The sequence below is a fragment of the Folsomia candida genome, unplaced genomic scaffold (genome assembly GCF_002217175.1).
Source record: "Folsomia candida strain VU population unplaced genomic scaffold, ASM221717v1 Fcan01_Sc007, whole genome shotgun sequence".
NCBI lineage: Eukaryota > Metazoa > Arthropoda > Collembola > Entomobryomorpha > Isotomidae > Folsomia > Folsomia candida.
The window spans coordinates 4,200,752-4,218,637 of NW_019091199.1; the positions used below are offsets into that span (position 1 = coordinate 4,200,752).

The following is a 17,886-nucleotide window of genomic DNA, read 5'->3' on the forward strand; positions in this document are numbered from 1 at the left end:
TTTGTTGATTCAATTTGCAGAGTTATGCAGAAAAAGTGGCAAGTAGCCCAGAAGTGTCATACAGATAGGAATACGACTCCTCAAGAAGTACTGGGATTTAAGTTTGCACCTGATGCTGCAACCGTTGGTGCTGTCGGTTTAAATGGCGAAAACCATTTTGGACCAGGCGGCGAACCAATGGTCCCTCTTCCCGTCAACAATAGTCACGTCCAAGCTTGGGTTTCGCAGCATTACGGAAACACAATTGCGGATCTGCCAAGTATGAATCCTCAATTAGTTCAATCGTCTCCGAATGCGAACAACAACACAGCCACGACAATACCTCGCCAAGTACCTTCTAGTCCAAAACCGCCCCCTCCTCAGAGATCGTCAACTTCTTCAATAACGTACGCAATGCCCAACAACTTGGTGCCACAGCCACAACAGTCCCAGATGCTACCCCAATACCCAATGGCACCACTTCCTCCACTCCAAAGCAATCCCGTTGCTTTCTTCCCTCCTCCTCCCCTTCAGTCTGTACAAAATCATCAAGGCCAGATGCAAAACCCTGGACTCATCATTTATGAAAATTTCCAAGGAAGAAAAAGTCAACAGCCAATGAGTAATCAATATGATGCTGTACACCTCCGAAACAAGAAACCACCCCCACCAGTTCCCAAACGTGCCGATTCCACTCATTTGTCCGCTCACATTGTCTTTAATTAATTACGACTGGAACAATGAGACGTTTATTTTACCAATTTTAATTATTGAACAATCAAAGAATATTTAACAAGGTTGAACACAAGTCTCTGCATCTGTCATTTGTTGGCAAATGCATTATATTTAATTATTTATGCAATGTATTTAACTGCTATGATCGCATTGTAGTCGAATCTCGAAGCTAAATTTATGCACAATGTCGTCGTGTATTTCAATCTGTCACTGTTCAATTTGTTATCGAGGGGATTTGTGTTTTACGAATAGCTCGACAATTGAATCAACTACACTGCTTAATGCTGCCTTTACGCAAGTATGTACGCACTAAATATGTAAATGAATGAACTGTCTTTACCGTAAACAAATGCACATTGAAGAGACTTTCAGTAATACGTGGCCTATTATTATCGGAACATGTTTTGCACTTTTTAAAAATTTCACAAACATTTTTTTATAAAATAATTCGGCGGACAATAACAGTTTTCTATTTCATGGTTAGGCTTGACGATTCACAACTATTAATTATTGAATTGACGAGTGCCAAAAAACGTATAAAAATTGAAATAGAAAACAGAATATTCCTAAAACTATGCATTACTATTGCAATTACAATCATTGTATTCCTAACGACCACGTTCGGGTATTGGTCCTGTGAAAGTAGTTATTAAAAGTGAAGTAAAAGTACGAGGAGTGCCGTGCTATTGCTAACTAGAAACTATTTATGTATTTATAATTGACCAATTACACGTGCATACACCCAAATTGATTAATAGGATCATACTATTATTGTTTACCGTATAATTTGTTAAATCTGTTAAGATGCGTCGTTAATAACTGTTGATTTTTTATGTGTTGATTAAATAGATTAATTATGAAAAGCTTATTGTATGAAACAATTAAACAAGTTAAATGTAAAAAAAAATAAATGAAATAAATATCAAGATTAAAAATTATCATTGTGCAAAAAAAATTTATTGCTAGATTCTTAAATTTTGTTGATGTTGATCACTTGTCCTCTGAACGTGGAAGCGTTGCCATATTTGACAGCATATTCGACAGAACTCTGATTCTCATAAGCCACCACTGCCCACTGTGTCGGACATCCATTAATTGTCTCGATTTTGCATCCACCTACGAAAGTACACATTCATCAATGGAGGGAGCAAAGGTTCTCTTGATTTTTTATTCTTAAATTGTGAGGAAATTTCATGAATATAATTGATTGTGCCTACCCCATTGTTTCAGATAGTCCAAAATCAGAGATTGGTTTACCATGGGGAGATTACCAACCCAGACCTTGTACGATTGCGGTGTCGTATTGACGACTTTCTCTGTACATTGAGAATTCATTTATTTATTAAATAATTAAAATTAGTCATCGGTGTCTTGCGCACACGATTAAAATAATGTGCATCTATCTACCTTTGGAGGCTTGTATAAGACTAAATTTGCTAGAATTTGCTTTTGCGGCAGCCGACGTAGCCAAGTGGCTTTGAATGAATGCACTTTGACCAAGATTATTATGAGCAGCATAGCTCTGAACTTGGGCCCCTCCCTTAGCGCCCCTTAAACCTCCGAAGGACAGCGCGTTTAAATTAGTCGTTACTTCTGTGTAAGGTGAAATTTGCACCAATTCCAATCTAGCATATGCCTTTACTTGCTCAAACCCCTACCTCAGAATACACTTATTTTAGCCTGACTGTACAAATCATTATTTGTACTTATTATTTTATTAAGCTCACGGATCGAATTCCAGCATTCGAGTCTTGAACAGTGATGCAACTGCATCTGTCTCCAAACGGGCACTTGGTTTGCAGAGCGTTCGTAAGGACACTGCGTGGCCCGGCTTGAATCAGCGTCACTCGCAATTTTGGATTCCGCCCCAACTTTTGGTTCAAAAGATTAATAACCGAGTCCAGATTGTAAATGAAGGACGTCGTGTCCACCCCGTTCGTGCACAACACGAGATGAGAGTAGGACATTTCTACCAAGAAACACAAAAAAGCTGTCTTATTATCTAATTAAACTCTGGAATCTTTCCGTACGAGAAATGCATTTACCATCATACTGAATCTCATTAAGGGCCAGACCCCAAGCATCGTAGAAATTAGTCTGCTTTGCGGCCTCCGACCCTCTCAGTTGCTGCCAAATGTTGTTGGTGTTGATTTTGGGCTTCAAATCTGAAACGAGCCTTCTTGACTGGGGACTGGTCACAAATATGCCAAAGCGTACGGTGGCACGGCTGATGGTAATTATTTCTCGGATGTTGTTATAAATTTCTTGAAGTTTCCCTCCACCCAAAGTGACGTTATTGTCGATCACAAATTGAACAGATGCGTCGTGACCTTGTTTTGTGAATCCAGCCATCTTGGCGAATGATAGATGGTGGTTTTATAACAGCAGTAAATAATTATTCAGCTTGGCGATTCTGTACGATTCTGCACATCGATAATAACCACAAATACCCAAAGGATTTATATTGACCAAAGTATATACCGTCCAAAAATGATCTTGAAACTCTGCTGGCGAGGAATCCTTCATACTTATCAAAATAAGCTCTGATAAGATAATAAGTAAATACCGAATGAACCTCAAGCAATAATCAGTTGTCCATTTGGCATTAGCATCTAAAATTAAACATAAATAAATAATTCATGTTTTTTGTCAAGCTAATCTGGGAACATTGCAAGTGTGTTAAGTCTAAAATTCATAATGATCAAATGGGGTTGTTGATTTTGACTTAAATCATTAATTATAAATAAACATTAGTGGAAATAATGTGCAATATATTTAACATTTGTCAGGAACACTGTCAAATATCTACGTAAATTTGTACGTACAATGTACATACGCGGCAACCGTGAGTCGCAGGTGTGGCTCATTTTTTAATTGTGCACAAATCTCCGAGAACGGTGACAGTGACGAGACGAACCCTTTCAACTCTTTCTCATTCATTCGCAGATTGCAAAAGAGTAAATATAAAAAAGTTGAGACGTAATCGGATACTGGGTTGAGTGACAAGTTCTTTTTAATCTGTTGCAGTCCAAAAAACTTGCCCATTGTTGATGGTATCCAACCCCAAACCAAGCCGTGGAGGATTTGCATTATTTTGTGCTCGAAATGAGCAACGCTTGCAACAGTTGCAACATGTCCACGAGTAAATTTAATTTTGATTCGGGATTTTCAAAAGCCTTATGTAAAATCAGCCACCATTGAAATAAGTTTTTCGTCAAACATTGGACATTGGATTGAAAAACCGTTAGCCAATGATTCGTCAAATTTTTACCAACGACCAACGTTCCTTGAGTTTCATTAATTTCTCATTTATTTTGAAACAACTTGATTGAATTAGTGGTCGTCTCTTCATGACCAAGATTTTCGTAATCTAAAAATTTCACCACATTTCTTCGTGTCAGGGAAATCTTTAGTAAACTACAAATATCATTACTCATGTGGAACAGCGCAGGTATCCTCAGTGTCGACCAGAGTTTGCGCAGTCTCAATTTTCCCAATTTCTATTTCAGCTTCCAATTAGTTGGATAACTCTTGAATTGCTTAAATCCTATCTATTACCCATTATTAGCAGTAAATTAGGAATGATCAGGGTTGACTGGAAGTCGGAAGTTAATTAATCGAATCCCACCATACGTAATAATAGTAATGATCGTTGACATCCTAAACTATTACCACTCATTCTTGGGCTGAGGTTTAGGTTATGTAATGAAGAAATACGGATATATTGTCCCTCCACAATCACAGTATGACATCAAAAATAAAAATAATTTTGACATTTGGCAGCTGGACTTACAAGATGATTCAGCATTATGTTTCATGTTTTCCACATTTTTAGAAAACCAATCCCTTCAATCAGCCATTGTGTGGATTTGTGGAAACATGTGCACAGCTCAAAAGTACATCCATCCCACCCATAAGAGTGACATAATAATAATCGATGAGCTTCAGGTCAGTGCCATGTCATGTCAGATTTACAACAACTCACTCATTTTGTGGCAGATGACTGCATTTTTATAATAATAATACTGATGTTTAAGCGATGTAAATGGGTTGTTGCCCTTACTTACATGCATACACAAGTACATAAGTAGTAATACTCGTCTGACTTGACTCTGCGCGTTATGCAAGGGAAAGTGTTATCCGTTTATGGCTTTTGTCAGCTTTTTGTTATTCAATATTCCCATTAGTTGTTAATTGAAGGGCATTGTTGGCTTTGGGTCGTCTGATGAGCGACCTAACTCGTGTTATTGTACTTATTTGTTTGTTGTATCCAGTGAACATCAGGTGTTTTGTACGCATAAAGGAAAGTACTAACTGTTTGCAAATCTTTGAGTTCGTTCGTCACGGGAGGCCCTGGAAAATAATCATCATCAGAATCACCACACATCCACACGCACGCTCATCAAGTCACTCACTCACAGCCCTGAGCAGGATCTTGTCTTTCATTATTTTATTGCAGGGTACAGAGATCGCGATGCGTTCCAGTTTCATGTACGTCTGCATGATATAATAAAAATAATAAAACGTACCTCTTTTTTGGAATTATGATGTAACGAGAGCGGATAAGACAAATGAGGAATTGCTTTGAAGTAATTGATGGTGGGGTGAACTGTGCCTGAGCTGAAGGGCTCTTTTGCTGCGTGGAATCTTTGTCAGTGCACTGGAGCAGGAAGTGAGTAATCAATCCGAAACTCAATCAAAGGGCTTCCTCCCCACCACCACGGACAACAATGAAATGTGGGCTCATGACAAACCTCGACCGACCTCAAGCCCATTTATTCCTTTGTTGGGGCCCGGTGTGGATCAGCGAAGGTGTCGAACGAGAGCTTTATATTTATCTCCATGTTTGTTGGAAATGAGCTCTTATAACGATTTGGGTACTAATTTAATCTAAAAATGCATCAACATCAAGGTAAAATATGTAAGGACATATATGTACATACGTAGAAAAGTAGTAAATAAATCATTAAAATATTTGCAGACCCTTCCAAAATTCGGATCGCAGTATATAATGTTCTGATGATCCCAGCTCGAGTGCCCAGATTTGAATAGTGTAAAAACTGGAATGATTCTGGACGATAAAAAAATGAATGAAATGAAAGCGCAATCCGGATTAGTCGGATATTTGTAAACTGGGCACAGCTGGGTTCTAATTCATCACATTATTCCAATCTAGTTGATCAAGTGTTTGTTGCACCTTTGGACGATATCAACATTTCGGTCGGTCTCATCATCCGTAAATCCAGCGAAATCTGGATCAAATGCCATTCAAGAGTCCATCCGATGCCTGCATGCAACCTTTCCTATTCGCATCCATGCTAACTCAAGTTTTTTGTTGAGTGAATTTAGCTAATATTCGAGGAAGGGTTTGTGCAGTGTTTTAATTTTCACCACGCTAAATAACATTCTTAATATATTTTGGGCCGGCATAAATCATTACCGTTGCAGAGCGCCCCGAATCACATGATGACCAAAACTCTTTTCGAAACACGCATTTTTCATTTTCGAAAGTCCCCGAATGATGAATGGAACATGAAATTCGTGGCCTCATCCCCCGATTGTGTTGCGAATGTACATAATTCTTGCGGAGCTAATCAATCAGGTCACGCATCATTTCTTACCTTTGTTGAAAGGGACCTAAATACGCACCCTCACTCACCAACCAAAATCGTCCTCCGCATCCGTGCACCATTATTCTTCCCCGGGCAGCACAATAACATCATTCTGTTCACATTTACACACTTGCTTCAGCTGAAATTAGCACCAATTGTTTAGCGCCCAACCCCAAAGAACGCAACGCTATATCTTATCTCAAATCTCATCTATGTACATGCACCATTTCTCCTATAAGTAAACTAGAAGACTCACGTTTTTCATCACAATTTGTAGTTAGAAATCTATCCACCACTTTTTGCATGCATACATCTGCAGATAAATATGTATCCTACAATTCGAGATGTATCCCCAACTTGTCGTCCAGAGACAAAAAATTAGCATCTTGATATTCGCATGGAATCATTTAGACTTGGTGGGTTCCAAAGACTTCCCTCGAAATCAGGGATTTTGATACGGTTGCAGTTGTGCGGTGGTGCTTGGTGGTACCTCTCAACAATAAAGTCTTTTAATCCAGTTTTTAATTGGTCTCGCCTCCCATGTCTCCGAACACCCGGTTGGCTTCGTCACACAATTTACCATCACCCTCACGCAGTCCACGTAGCGAGGAGGAAATAACCCATTCACCATTTCTCTTGTCTAACTGGAATGAATTAAAATGAAAATAATTCCACCATGTCATTCATCCCAAGTCGTATTGATCATGGGCCTGTAATTTAATTTAAAATGTCGTCTAACGTAATGTTCCTCACACAAAATGACTATGGACTCATCGAAATCTAGCATATTTAGCAGAAGTGCGAAGTAAACTATAAATAGCTCAATTTAAAATCGGACCTTGTTTTGTTAAGCATCATTTCAAAGCGAAAGTATAAAAACAAAATATTTGTGGATGAGGAGAAACATAACAATTGCAAATAAATAAAGTGTGTTCAGTTTCCATTGGACGGATCGGTTCGTGCCAAGCGTTGTTATTTTAGGAGGCTCGGACAGCAAATCTTTACACAGCTGCCCCGTTCCCTGCTTCCTCAAAATGCAAACAGCGTTCTCCTCGGAAGCCGGAATGGGCACTCAAAACTCAATTAACAATTAGATCCACCAATGAGGAAGTGGAAATCCATTTGCGGACTCATCTTTCCCATTTTTTATCTTGGTTGGGCAGGAGAAGACAAAGGAAAGTGGCCGACGGGTCGTGGGTGAGGGTTGTAGGGGTTGGTCTCCCCGATTTCCGGTCCGATCAATCTGTCGTCATCGCTGTACAGGTGTGAGCAAGGTGACGATGACATCCTCTATTAATTCTGTCGGGGTTAGCTGTAAATCTGCTTAATAAAGTGAAGGCTTAACAGGGATGGATGTGGCATAAAGGGAATTAGATATGCATACACTACAAATATGACGGTGTCGTCCAACTGAAAAGTTGGATGGGCTCGTGTGCATACATTTTCACAGAACAAATTGCGAATCTAAAGACTTAGGACAAAATCAGTCTCAAATTTCCCTATTTGTAAGCAAAGAGAAAATTTTTATTTATCGACGTTCTCCACAAATATTTAAAATCTGCTGGTTTGAGTCACAACAATAAAATACTGAGAGGAATGCACTGCATGTGATACCTGCCTGCAGTGATCTATTATTTGACTGCTGGGTCACGAAAGGTCGCGTGCCACCAATGATTCAACTTAAATTGTAAGTTAACGGTTGGACACGCATGATTATTTAGTTTGTCTAAACTAGCATGAAATCGGCAGATGATCGCTTATCCTTCACTCCAGTTGGTTTGCTTGATTCTTACCGTTTCCGATTTCGACTCTGCCATTTAGTTTCACCAGACGGGACAATACATCAGCCAAACAAATCGTGTAAATGGCGCTTATGATTCATGTGTCTCCCGAGGTTGTTGCTTCACGCGATGTCTTTTCTTATTCCTACCTCCACCAGATATGTGTACTGCCCGTAATAATTGCAGGGGTGCAATAGCATACCTCACGTAGTTAATTAGGTTCCCAACTTTACTTGCTGCTTTACCCAATCGGGACAACAGCATAGGTAGAAGGTTTTATTTAATGCTTCGAATTACATGTCAACATGAACCACCAAATTACGTACCGTTGTGATTTTTTTTACTCGCAATAGGATTCAACTTTGAAATTTTGCTATAAAATAGTAAAAAAAACACGATGTGAACTGTGACATGACATGATATCTGGTGAAACATATGCTTGTCACCCTGATTCAACTATGCATTTCCTCTCCTCAAACGACAGGCAATCTACAATTAGGACTCTACTGAAGTTTGTATATACACCACTGCTTGGATAGAATATTTCACCGTTTGTACATGCACACTTGCAATTTCCACCAAAATCGATCCTTCTTCCAAGTGTACGGTCTTGATGGAAGAAAGAGCTGCATCAGGAGTGGCAACAACGGTGATAATTCCCACGAGAGAGGAGAAAGCAAGGAGCCCTGAAAGGAGGGAGCAGCAGGACAATCTCATATGAGAGACAGGCCTTTCCAAAGACGACCTCCACCACCGTGAGAACTTCTTCACCTGTCTCATTCCTCCGCCAAACAACCTTCCTTCCTTCCAGCCTCGCTCAAAAGCCTTTCCCCAGAATATCATTCATGAACTTCATGCCAGACTATAGAGCGAATGCATATGCACATAGGTTTCCATCGTGGATATTATCCGCTAATTATGTGTAATGACTATGAAGTGTCCTCAAAATAAAACGTTTATGTGTGTGAAATTGAAAACCTGTAATTTCTGAAATTTTGTCATTCAAATAGAAGCATTTTTATTTGCCATTTTGCTAATATACTGCAGTAATCTAAGGTTCCATTGACTAGGACATAAAGCACGGACAGCACAACAATACCTTTCTCAACATAGGTTTGAAATGTACAGTGAAAAATTACATTGCATACTCTCTTAAAATCTATGTACGTGACAATAATTGCATCTCTTTACAGTATTTTTCGTTACAGAGTGGTTCGAAAGACAAGGCTGAAATTTCAAAATGGTTTAAGGTCATATGGTAAGTGATGATGTGCATTTGGTAGCATGGATAAATTATTTTCGGGGGTATTCTATGGACTAGAACTAATCAGGAGGATAGTTACGGATCTGGGAAAACGCCAACTCCTGTGGATCGCCCGTTTCTCGGATCTTCTGGAGTCCACACTTTCGCAATCATCACGGATGATCCGTACCGATCTCCTTTCTCGCTCGACCAAGACAGCGAATGACCCCCGACCGGTCCGAAATCACTGCCTAGTAAAAATCAATGGAACATGTAACAACATCAGTACATCTGACTTTTTAAGAGGGTTCTCATCAGTTGTCTCATAATAATAAATATGCACATGTACTTGGCACCAAAATTAATTAGAAAATGTAGCAAAGCGACACAATATGCAATTACCTCTATGACTTTGAACTACGACCTTTTTCGGAGGTTCTGGTGCGGGGCCTTTGTTCTCCGACCCGTGGTCTGCCTGGGCCATGTCTGTGAGGAATTTGATGTAACCAATGGCCAGTTTGAGCGTGTCCACTTTTGAGAGCCTCTTCTCGTACGGGAGCGTGGGGATGTGGGCACGAAGACCTGCAAGGCAATTTTTAGCTCACGTAGAATTTTCTACTTATTTCCCTGTAAAAATACGTCATTATTTTTTAAAAAGAAACCTTCAAAGGAGTCATTGATGGACTGCATCCTTTTTCTCTCTCGCATGTTCGCAGCTTGCCGTTGCTGAACCTGCTGAGCCGGACATCTGCGCTTTCTCCTCCGAGTACGAACATTTTCCTGGTCACTGAGCGCGGACGAGGAGCGCGGCGAATCGTCCAACAGACCGCCACAATCGTCATCCATGTCGGTGGAGGAACTCTCGTGGTGACTCCCGTTGCTGTAGAAGGAGTCGGACATCATCTCAAAGTGAGAGGACTCGAAGAATTGTCGGTTCATCGTCTCCATGTCGTAGTGGTCCATCCCTCCGGTGGAGTACATGGCGACGACGAGTGCTCACTTCAATCACCACTGCACACAAAATATAATTGAAGGTCAATATTTGCACTCCCTCGACAAGAGTGATACAGTTTAGTGATGCACACGCACAAGTTAATTTATGATATCCAACTTATGACCATTGTTCACACATAATCCGATAGAGGAAACGCAATAATGAGACGCGTGTCTCGACGTGGGTCACCACTTCACACCGACGTGCGTCCCTGCCGTCGTCAGTCACCCTGAACACTCTACTTTACAAATAATTAAATTCACTCTAATTTAGTGAATTGGATGTGTGTGACGTGCTTTTGTAATTACGAGGAGAGTGTCATTTTGCAGGAGAAGGGCCAAGAAATACGAGAGAGGAGAGAGAGAAGAGAGAGAGAAAGTTCGGTGGAGATGCTCTGCTGCGAGTGCCCGGTGGTTGTGTGATCGGGTAGGGACAGGGACGACGGAAGGAAGGGGCTGGAGAAAGGGAGGAACGCATCCGCCGTCGGGGCGGAGTCTGGTCGCGTGCCCAAAACTAACCAATATTTGTACCCATTCAATCTGCCTGCTTTCACCACTCGAATTAAATACTGGTTTCAAAATACTTTGTGATCCGCATTTACAGGGAAAGCAAGTGGAATTGTTCTATTTTCAGGAATTTACACGTTTATTTTATTTTATATATTACTACATTTACCTGAGTTTCCTATTCCAGTGATCAAACCAGCTCACGGATTGTGGTCGTTTTGGTCTCTGAATGTGCCAATCTGCCAATGAATCTCCGTTTCGATTCCATTCCTCCATGTCGTGTCCGGTACATGAGAAACTCTGCATCTGGTTCCCTAAATCTTGTATAGCTTACTAAAAGCATTCTCACGATATCGCCACCAAATAAACCAACTTATTCAGTCCACTTTTATGCACATATATATACATATCGAGTAGTCCTAAAATTAATGGTTCAACGACACGCCATTCAATTACTTGCACTATCACTTTAAATTTGGAATTAGCACATTGGTCAAATTAGAGGAATTGAACTCGTCATTGTCACATTATCTTATTCGCCCGGTGCCCGGTTATTCTCATCCCGTTCACAAGTATGGACCTGCCACCCAAACACACATAGCTAGTTGCACATTGCAAGTTAACGGATTACATAAATTGTGTGCAATTTTAATTAAGTCGAGGTGGCGATTGGAGACAACCACCGTGCAACATTGTGCTCATCATATCGTGGGTGAAAAGATGTCACTCATGCATGTGGCAGATTCGGACAATACCTTTTGTTTTAGGTCTGCGAGCGTCTGTCAGATGCCTGGGATGATTATGATGGATCAGTTTTATTAACGCACACAAATCTTACTTTCATCACAGTCCGATGTTCGCCCCTGATCCAGGCGCCGTACCATCAAAGCTAATGTTTGACATTTATTGTCCAATCCTCTCCGTCGATGATGATGGATTAGTCGAACCACTAACTGGAAATCCAAGTAAGCAGTTATCTTAAAAATGCCAACGGTCCATATGCTGATGAGATGGGAAGAGAGTGTTTCAACTGGCACGCTACTGGTAGCTGATGTGCATATATTGATCATAAAATTAGTGTGGTGCTATAAATAAAGTCGACTTTACACCCTTACATAATTACATAACATAATTTATTCCTGCGCTACTTGTTCAAGTAGTAGCAGTATCCAAGCACTGAAGATCTTCCATCCACGTGCTTGAAAGGAACACAGCTCATCCCGGGACAACAATCGTCCGGACGCTCGTGGTCTTTCGCCCGGATACAATAACGCCGATTTTTACTATCGTCCACACACTCGGGCAACAAGGGATGTCCCTGAGAATGAAAATAATCACAATTTTTGTACCCATTGATCGTCACCTTCTCACAAGCGTATTCCCGTCACAAAGCAAATCTCAACAAAAGGCGAACCGTAATGATTGGAACAATGGGAAGTGGTGTAGCGCCTGTAGCTTCTCGAATGCTGTCCGCAACATGTGACGCGTAGCACCGGTGTCGAAATGCGGGACAGCTTGCGACACACGCTATTGCCAAATCACCACAGTGGTTCTCGTACTGCAATCTGCTTTCAAACCTGGATGCGTAGGTGGTAGTTGGATTGTAAATGATACGACCTGCAGCGAGCAGTAGACACAATTTCATAATTTTAAAGACTTTCGGATCGGGATTCGGGATGCACCGAAAGTGGAATGGTTTGCGAATTTTTTCCATTATTGAGAATTATGTATATGCAATTGCAATAAGGTTTCGATTCTAATATTTATGGTTCGATCGGCAACAGACTGATGTGCACGAAAACAAGTTGAATAATGAGAGACGCGTCCAAGATTGAAATATGAAATATCCAAAAGTAGGTCACACATGCAAACACAATATTCAGTAATCTGGATACATAATCATAAGTTACAAACACCACTGTATCGTCCCCTTTGTGTATGTGTACGTATGTATATGTGCAGCCTTATGCATATTGTGCGAATCAATAGGGGTCCAGTTTATGGAAATTGCATCCGGAGTCCTCCATTGTTTGTTATAAATATCAGTAGAAATTTTAATACATATGCATGCGAACACTAAAAAACACACTTTTCATCTATTTAGCTCATTAAACTGTACAATGATTTGTTGTAGGTTTCACTAATTTGATACGGCCGACTCCAATCGCCAAAAACATCGTCTATTAATTATCTCTAAGAATCACTAGTTTGAAGTCTTCCAGGATTAGAATTCTCACATACACGCAGAGAAGCAACGCATTCATTGAAAGAAAAGGCCCCAATTTATTTGCGGAGATCTGATCACAGGCGAAGAGTCACAAGGACAAGGACGCTAAAAAACGAGAAGGTGACGACGTGGCATGTGGTCAGTCGTGTTCCTGCATTGCAAGGGCCGGACTCTTTGTCGTCGCAAACACAGAGTTGGGCCACGGCTTCGGTTTCGCCCTCACCGGTGCCCGTTTTCAAGTCCACGCACTCTCCCACCTTGCCTTGCTCCAAAAGGCGAGAGGAGTTGTGGAAACAGCCGCGTTTGGTGACCTGGAACACGCCCACCTTATTATCCATCGTTGCATACACCTTCCCCTCCAGTTTGTAACATGCTGAAAAAAATAAATACTGAAATTTATAACGTCATCAACATGTCTGAAAACTATCATGCGTTTTACACACCTCTAAACAGTGAGGGACACTCATCATCCAGCCACTTTTCCCGTTTGGCGTCACACCCGGCTAACTCAATAACTGAGTTCTCGAACACCGTCGTCGACGTCGTCGTCGTCGAGGGCTTAACGGTCGACTGCGTAATTATTGAATCCATATTCAATTATCATGATGCCCAATAATAATCGTAACCATTTGTCAATGGGATGCATATCGAGTTGTGTTGTTACTTGTGTATGCGGTTCTGTGGGGACATAAGCTGTTGTTTCTGGGGGTCCGCCTGGTTTTGTTGTATAATTTAGAGGTGCCAGTGTTCCTGTATATTGAGTGACGGTCGCTAACACCTCTTCATTGTCCAACAATATCCTCACGCTGTCCTCTTTCCACAATTCACAATCGTAGCATAAGACCCCTAAAAAAACATGGACATTTGTGACCAGATTGCATAAACATGAGGATTTCTGAGCTTACCGTGGCACGGGGAGAAAAGAATGGCGACAATCATGAGATTCAAAGTAATTCGGTTGTGCATTCTGCTGGTTGACGAAACTGACAAGACTTTGAAGAGTATGTAATTGCTTATTATAAATGTAAAGTCGCGTATTTACATGTTGTGAGGAGGTAGTTGCATAAATTGGGCTTACGGATATTAGTTAAATAGCAAGATTATTTGACACTTTATCATTCTATATGGGCACGATTGCTTGACTTTAAGTATCTAGGTAACGTTAGTCTCCCTTAACGGTTGCGACAAATGGTCGAGTTACAAATTAAAAATTCATTTTAAAATCGTTGGTTCAAAAAGGGCGTTTGAGTCTCCAACTACTTTGACCCTTAATAACTTTTGAATCGGCAGACATAGAGACTTAATTCTTGAGGATGAAATCATCGTAATTTTTTGATTGATTTTTTAAGCTAAAAATCTCGAGAGTACTATTTCGAAAATTAAACTTGAAATCTCCAGTGAGCCCGAGTCAGACTCTGTGGTTGTCGGTCAAACCAACCATTTTCCATGAAATTGTAATGTACCAAATGCATTTAAACTTGTGGAGTGTAGGGATGTGCCGTCATGACATGTCATTGACAAATTGACATATTGACATGTCATAAATGTCCAATTTGTCAGACATTTAAAATTTGTGACAAATATGACAAATATGACACATATGACAAATTCAAAATGTCATAAATGTCCAATTTGTCCGACATTTAAATCTTGGACAAATTGGACATTTATGACAAATTGAATTTCTTAAATGAATATTTGTCAGCGCAATCGACATTTATTTTCAGCAAAATATAAAAATTTTATTTTCTTGCTCGACTCCAGCAATGTGAGATTCTTATACTGGCCTGGAGCATTTACTTTGACTTGATTTACACAAAATTCCCAAATCAAAATAGCAATGCTGAGAAGAAGCGACCCTCTACCGTGGCCTTCTAAAATCTTGATGTCTTTTGCATATGTGGTAGCCCTAGGCAAATGTATGATAACCCTTTATTGTATCAAAGAGAAACTTTACGTAGTATGTCACGTGCCTACCGCCCACTACCCCCCCCCTGGTGATAAATGGTGACCAATTTCAGACCCCTCCCCCCCTTTGATTTATGGACGCTCCCTATTCAGCATGATAAAATGGTAATTGGTAAAGTTGGTAACAATTGATTAGTATCATAGGTAAATTAATTAAATCAATTGTTTAAGTGCACTTGTCTCGTTTACTTTTGCTGTTGTACCCTTATTTGAAGATTTAGACAACTCCTGCCTTAAAAGCCGCAATATCTTACTCTACAAACTCCATGGTAGGATTTTAAAATGTTTCCTAGCTTAATTAATCGAATTAAATCAATTTATGTACGAACGTCAATGAGGCATTCCAAAAGACTCAATTACAAATTCTAACATAAATGAGGAATATTGAGACAAAATGTCATATTTGTCCAATTTGTCCAATTTGTCCGTCATATTTGTCATAAATGTCGGACATATTGAAATCGTGACAAATTGGACGGACAAATTGACAAATATGACATTTATGACAAATATGACAAATATGACATATATTCGCTTGACACGGACAAGCTCCATCCTTAGTGGAGTGACATATTTTTGAAAAATCTGTATGGATCAAGCCCTACGGTCTCACCCGTTCTGAAAATTTCAGCTAAATCGGTTCAGCCATTTTGGCTATCGTGTTCCGGAAGGACATGATGGTTCCATAAGAACTGACTTAGGCTAAAAAGGCAACAATTTTGCAGAGCCTTGTAAGATGGCATTATTCTGAGAGCAGGACTCGTAATGAACGATGTGCATATAATTTTGTGATTTATTTTTGGTATATAAACCATTACAAAACACGAACTTAATAAACTCGGAAAATTTTTCCTATTTTAATTTATATTGCTACGATTAGTTTTACGACAGTTATCGCAAGACGGACAGACGGACATAACGGGTACATAAGCCCTGATTCAGGCTAAAAACCTATGTTTAGTTAAAATTTTCACCAATGCATAATACGCATTGTTTATTTGACAAAAAACAGGCGTAAAGTGCATTAGTAAAATGTATTTGGTACAATAAAATTCTATGCAAAATGGTCGGTTTGACCGATAACAGCGAGCTTGACTCGGGCTGCACACTGGAGATTTCAAGTTCAATCTTCGAAATAGTACCCTCGAAATTTTTAGCTTAAAAAATCAAGCTAAAAATTACGATGATTTCATCTTTAAGAATTAAGTCTCTATGTCTGCCCGTTCAAAAGTTATTAAAGGTCAAAGTAGTTGGTGTATTTGTAAGGGACTTTTACACCAACTATTTTAAAAATAATTATTTTATTTGTAACTCGACCATTTGTCGCAACCGTTAAGGGTAACTAGGCACTAAAAGTCAAGCAATCGTGCTATATGGGGCACCACCCCATAGAAACGATGTCAGTTAATCGTGGTTAAATAGGTGACACTATTAGACTCACATTCAATTTCACTCAATTTTGATCGTCGCTGTGATTTCTTAATCCTATTAGAATCTTAAACATAGGTACTTGGATACTAAAAATAAGCCCTGTTTGAACAAAAAAACAAATACCACCATGACCCGCAAGGGTCGTTCGTTATGGTCAAAATAATTGCAAATCTAACTTTGTGTGTAGTTTTTATTTTCAATTATCTACATGAGATTTATTCAATAAAATAACATAATAATGACAAGAACCACTTAATTGCTAATTTGGTGGGCTGGGTAAACCTCTGCTTGATTCGGATAGAAATTAATATAACCATTCAGCCACTATGATGCATATGATTTTTGTAAAATGTAAAACACATTCATATGCACTACGTATTATATATAAAATGGCAAATTTGATATTAGCCCATTACTACTTTTAGAATGCCAAACTTACCCAACAAAGTCTGTCAAGGTAGGTTTTTTAGGCCTTTTAAGATGGCCTTATAGATTTATCAAGATGTCTGTCTGTCCGTCCGTCTGTACGCACGATAACTCTCTTTAAACACAAGCTATCGACTTGAAATTTTGCACACTTCATCTTCGGGTCAAAAGTAAGGATGAGTTCGGAGATGGGCATGATCGGTCGAGTGGTTGGCCAGTGGGGGTCATTTCCACCCAAATGTGTTGCCATTAACTACCAAGATGGTATTAATGCCGTCTTAAAAGGCCCCGCAAAGTTGCTCGGAGTAGGTTTTTCTAACGAAGGTCTGAAATTGTCGAAATTAAATTTAACTGGGGGGAGGGGCTGAACCCAAGGGATCGGCACCACTAACTGCCCAACCTGACAAATGAACATAAAGCTCTGGTTGGGGCAAAACAGTAATGAAGTTGGATCGAGTGCTGATTCTGTCATTTAAAATCGAAACTACCTTACACCAAAAACCTACGCACAGACGGACGGACAGACAGACATCTTGATAAATCTATAAGGCCATCTTAAAAGGCCTAAAAATCAGCAATGTTTTAAATGAAAGAAAAATCTTTCAAAAAATTTGAGCGTCTCCCCGACGGGGAATCGAACCCCGGTCTCCCGCGTGACAGGCGGGGATACTTACCACTATACTATCGAGGACTAGACTTGAACGAGTTGGGCTTTAGGAGGGTAATTTTGCTAATGAACACTTTCAGCTTTTGCTCTGCATTCTGCAGTCAGTCGAGTGATGCAACAAGGATAAGCTATGCAACTTGCAAATAATAATTTTTTCGACAACGTTCTCAAAGTATAAATTCCCGACTAGATTATGTTTAAAAATAAACAAAAGTTATACATCTTTTAAATTTAGAAGTGAGACATATTTCTGGGTTTTAGTCAAACCGTTTGAGAAATTGAGACGTGATTATTTGCAATCAATTTTGATAATTAAA

At 39.8% G+C, this 17,886-nt stretch overlaps 3 protein-coding genes and 1 non-coding gene across 17 annotated transcripts in view; 1 reads left to right on the forward strand and 3 right to left on the reverse strand.

The window, feature by feature from the left end:
- The window catches only part of LOC110852763 (ras-associated and pleckstrin homology domains-containing protein 1), a 53,137-nt gene extending 51,485 nt beyond the window's left edge, over nt 1–1,652 (forward strand). For all 12 annotated transcript variants that reach the window (XM_035853651.1, XM_035853646.1, XM_035853649.1 and 9 more), the window contains one exon: nt 21–1,652. In XM_035853651.1, the coding sequence (XP_035709544.1) occupies nt 21–705 (685 nt within the window). In that variant the 3' untranslated portion in view covers nt 706–1,652. The remainder of the gene's footprint in view (nt 1–20) is intronic.
- LOC110852765 lies at nt 1,069–3,218 on the reverse strand. The gene is made up of 5 exons (XM_022100877.2): nt 2,760–3,218; nt 2,442–2,683; nt 2,122–2,368; nt 1,932–2,030; nt 1,069–1,830 (listed from the first exon to the last, which is right to left on the reverse strand). Exons 1-5 carry the CDS (start codon nt 3,064–3,066, stop codon nt 1,685–1,687), a joined length of 1,041 nt encoding a protein of 346 aa, XP_021956569.1. The 5' UTR covers nt 3,067–3,218; the 3' UTR covers nt 1,069–1,684.
- Nucleotides 3,219–9,091: 5,873 nt separating this feature from the next.
- LOC110852516 (pancreas transcription factor 1 subunit alpha-like) lies at nt 9,092–12,658 on the reverse strand. Of its 3 annotated transcripts, XM_035854066.1 has the most exons (6): nt 12,265–12,658; nt 11,966–12,168; nt 11,020–11,898; nt 10,013–10,361; nt 9,753–9,932; nt 9,092–9,601 (listed from the first exon to the last, which is right to left on the reverse strand). In XM_035854066.1, exons 4-6 carry the CDS (start codon nt 10,329–10,331, stop codon nt 9,447–9,449), a joined length of 654 nt encoding a protein of 217 aa, XP_035709959.1. In that variant the 5' UTR covers nt 10,332–10,361; nt 11,020–11,898; nt 11,966–12,168; nt 12,265–12,658; the 3' UTR covers nt 9,092–9,446. The 3 variants fall into 3 exon arrangements, with proteins under 3 accessions (XP_035709959.1, XP_035709958.1, XP_021956305.1); XM_035854065.1 differs by having other exon boundaries at nt 11,020–12,168; XM_022100613.2 differs by lacking the exons at nt 11,020–11,898; nt 11,966–12,168; nt 12,265–12,658 and having other exon boundaries at nt 10,013–10,839.
- Nucleotides 12,659–17,521: 4,863 nt separating this feature from the next.
- Nucleotides 17,522–17,593, reverse strand: Trnad-guc. Its single transcript has one exon. It is a non-coding gene; the product is annotated as a tRNA-Asp (tRNA).
- Nucleotides 17,594–17,886: the final 293 nt, after the last annotated feature.

Bases quoted from the DNA above. Each gene is read 5' to 3' on its own strand.
- LOC110852516 (XM_035854066.1), bottom strand. From the start codon at position 10,331: ATGTACTCCACCGGAGGGATGGACCACTACGACATGGAGACGATGAAC. The intron at 9,933-10,012 runs GTTTCTTTTTAA...ATTGCCTTGCAG, and splicing joins CATCAATGACTCCTTTGAAG to GTCTTCGTGCCCACATCCCC. The intron at 9,602-9,752 runs GTAATTGCATAT...GATTTTTACTAG, and splicing joins CGTAGTTCAAAGTCATAGAG to GCAGTGATTTCGGACCGGTC.
- LOC110852765 (XM_022100877.2), bottom strand. From the start codon at position 3,066: ATGGCTGGATTCACAAAACAAGGTCACGACGCATCTGTTCAATTTGTG. The intron at 2,369-2,441 runs GTGAGCTTAATA...ATTCTGAGGTAG, and splicing joins CGAATGCTGGAATTCGATCC to GGGTTTGAGCAAGTAAAGGC. The intron at 1,831-1,931 runs GTAGGCACAATC...GTACTTTCGTAG, and splicing joins GGACTATCTGAAACAATGGG to GTGGATGCAAAATCGAGACA.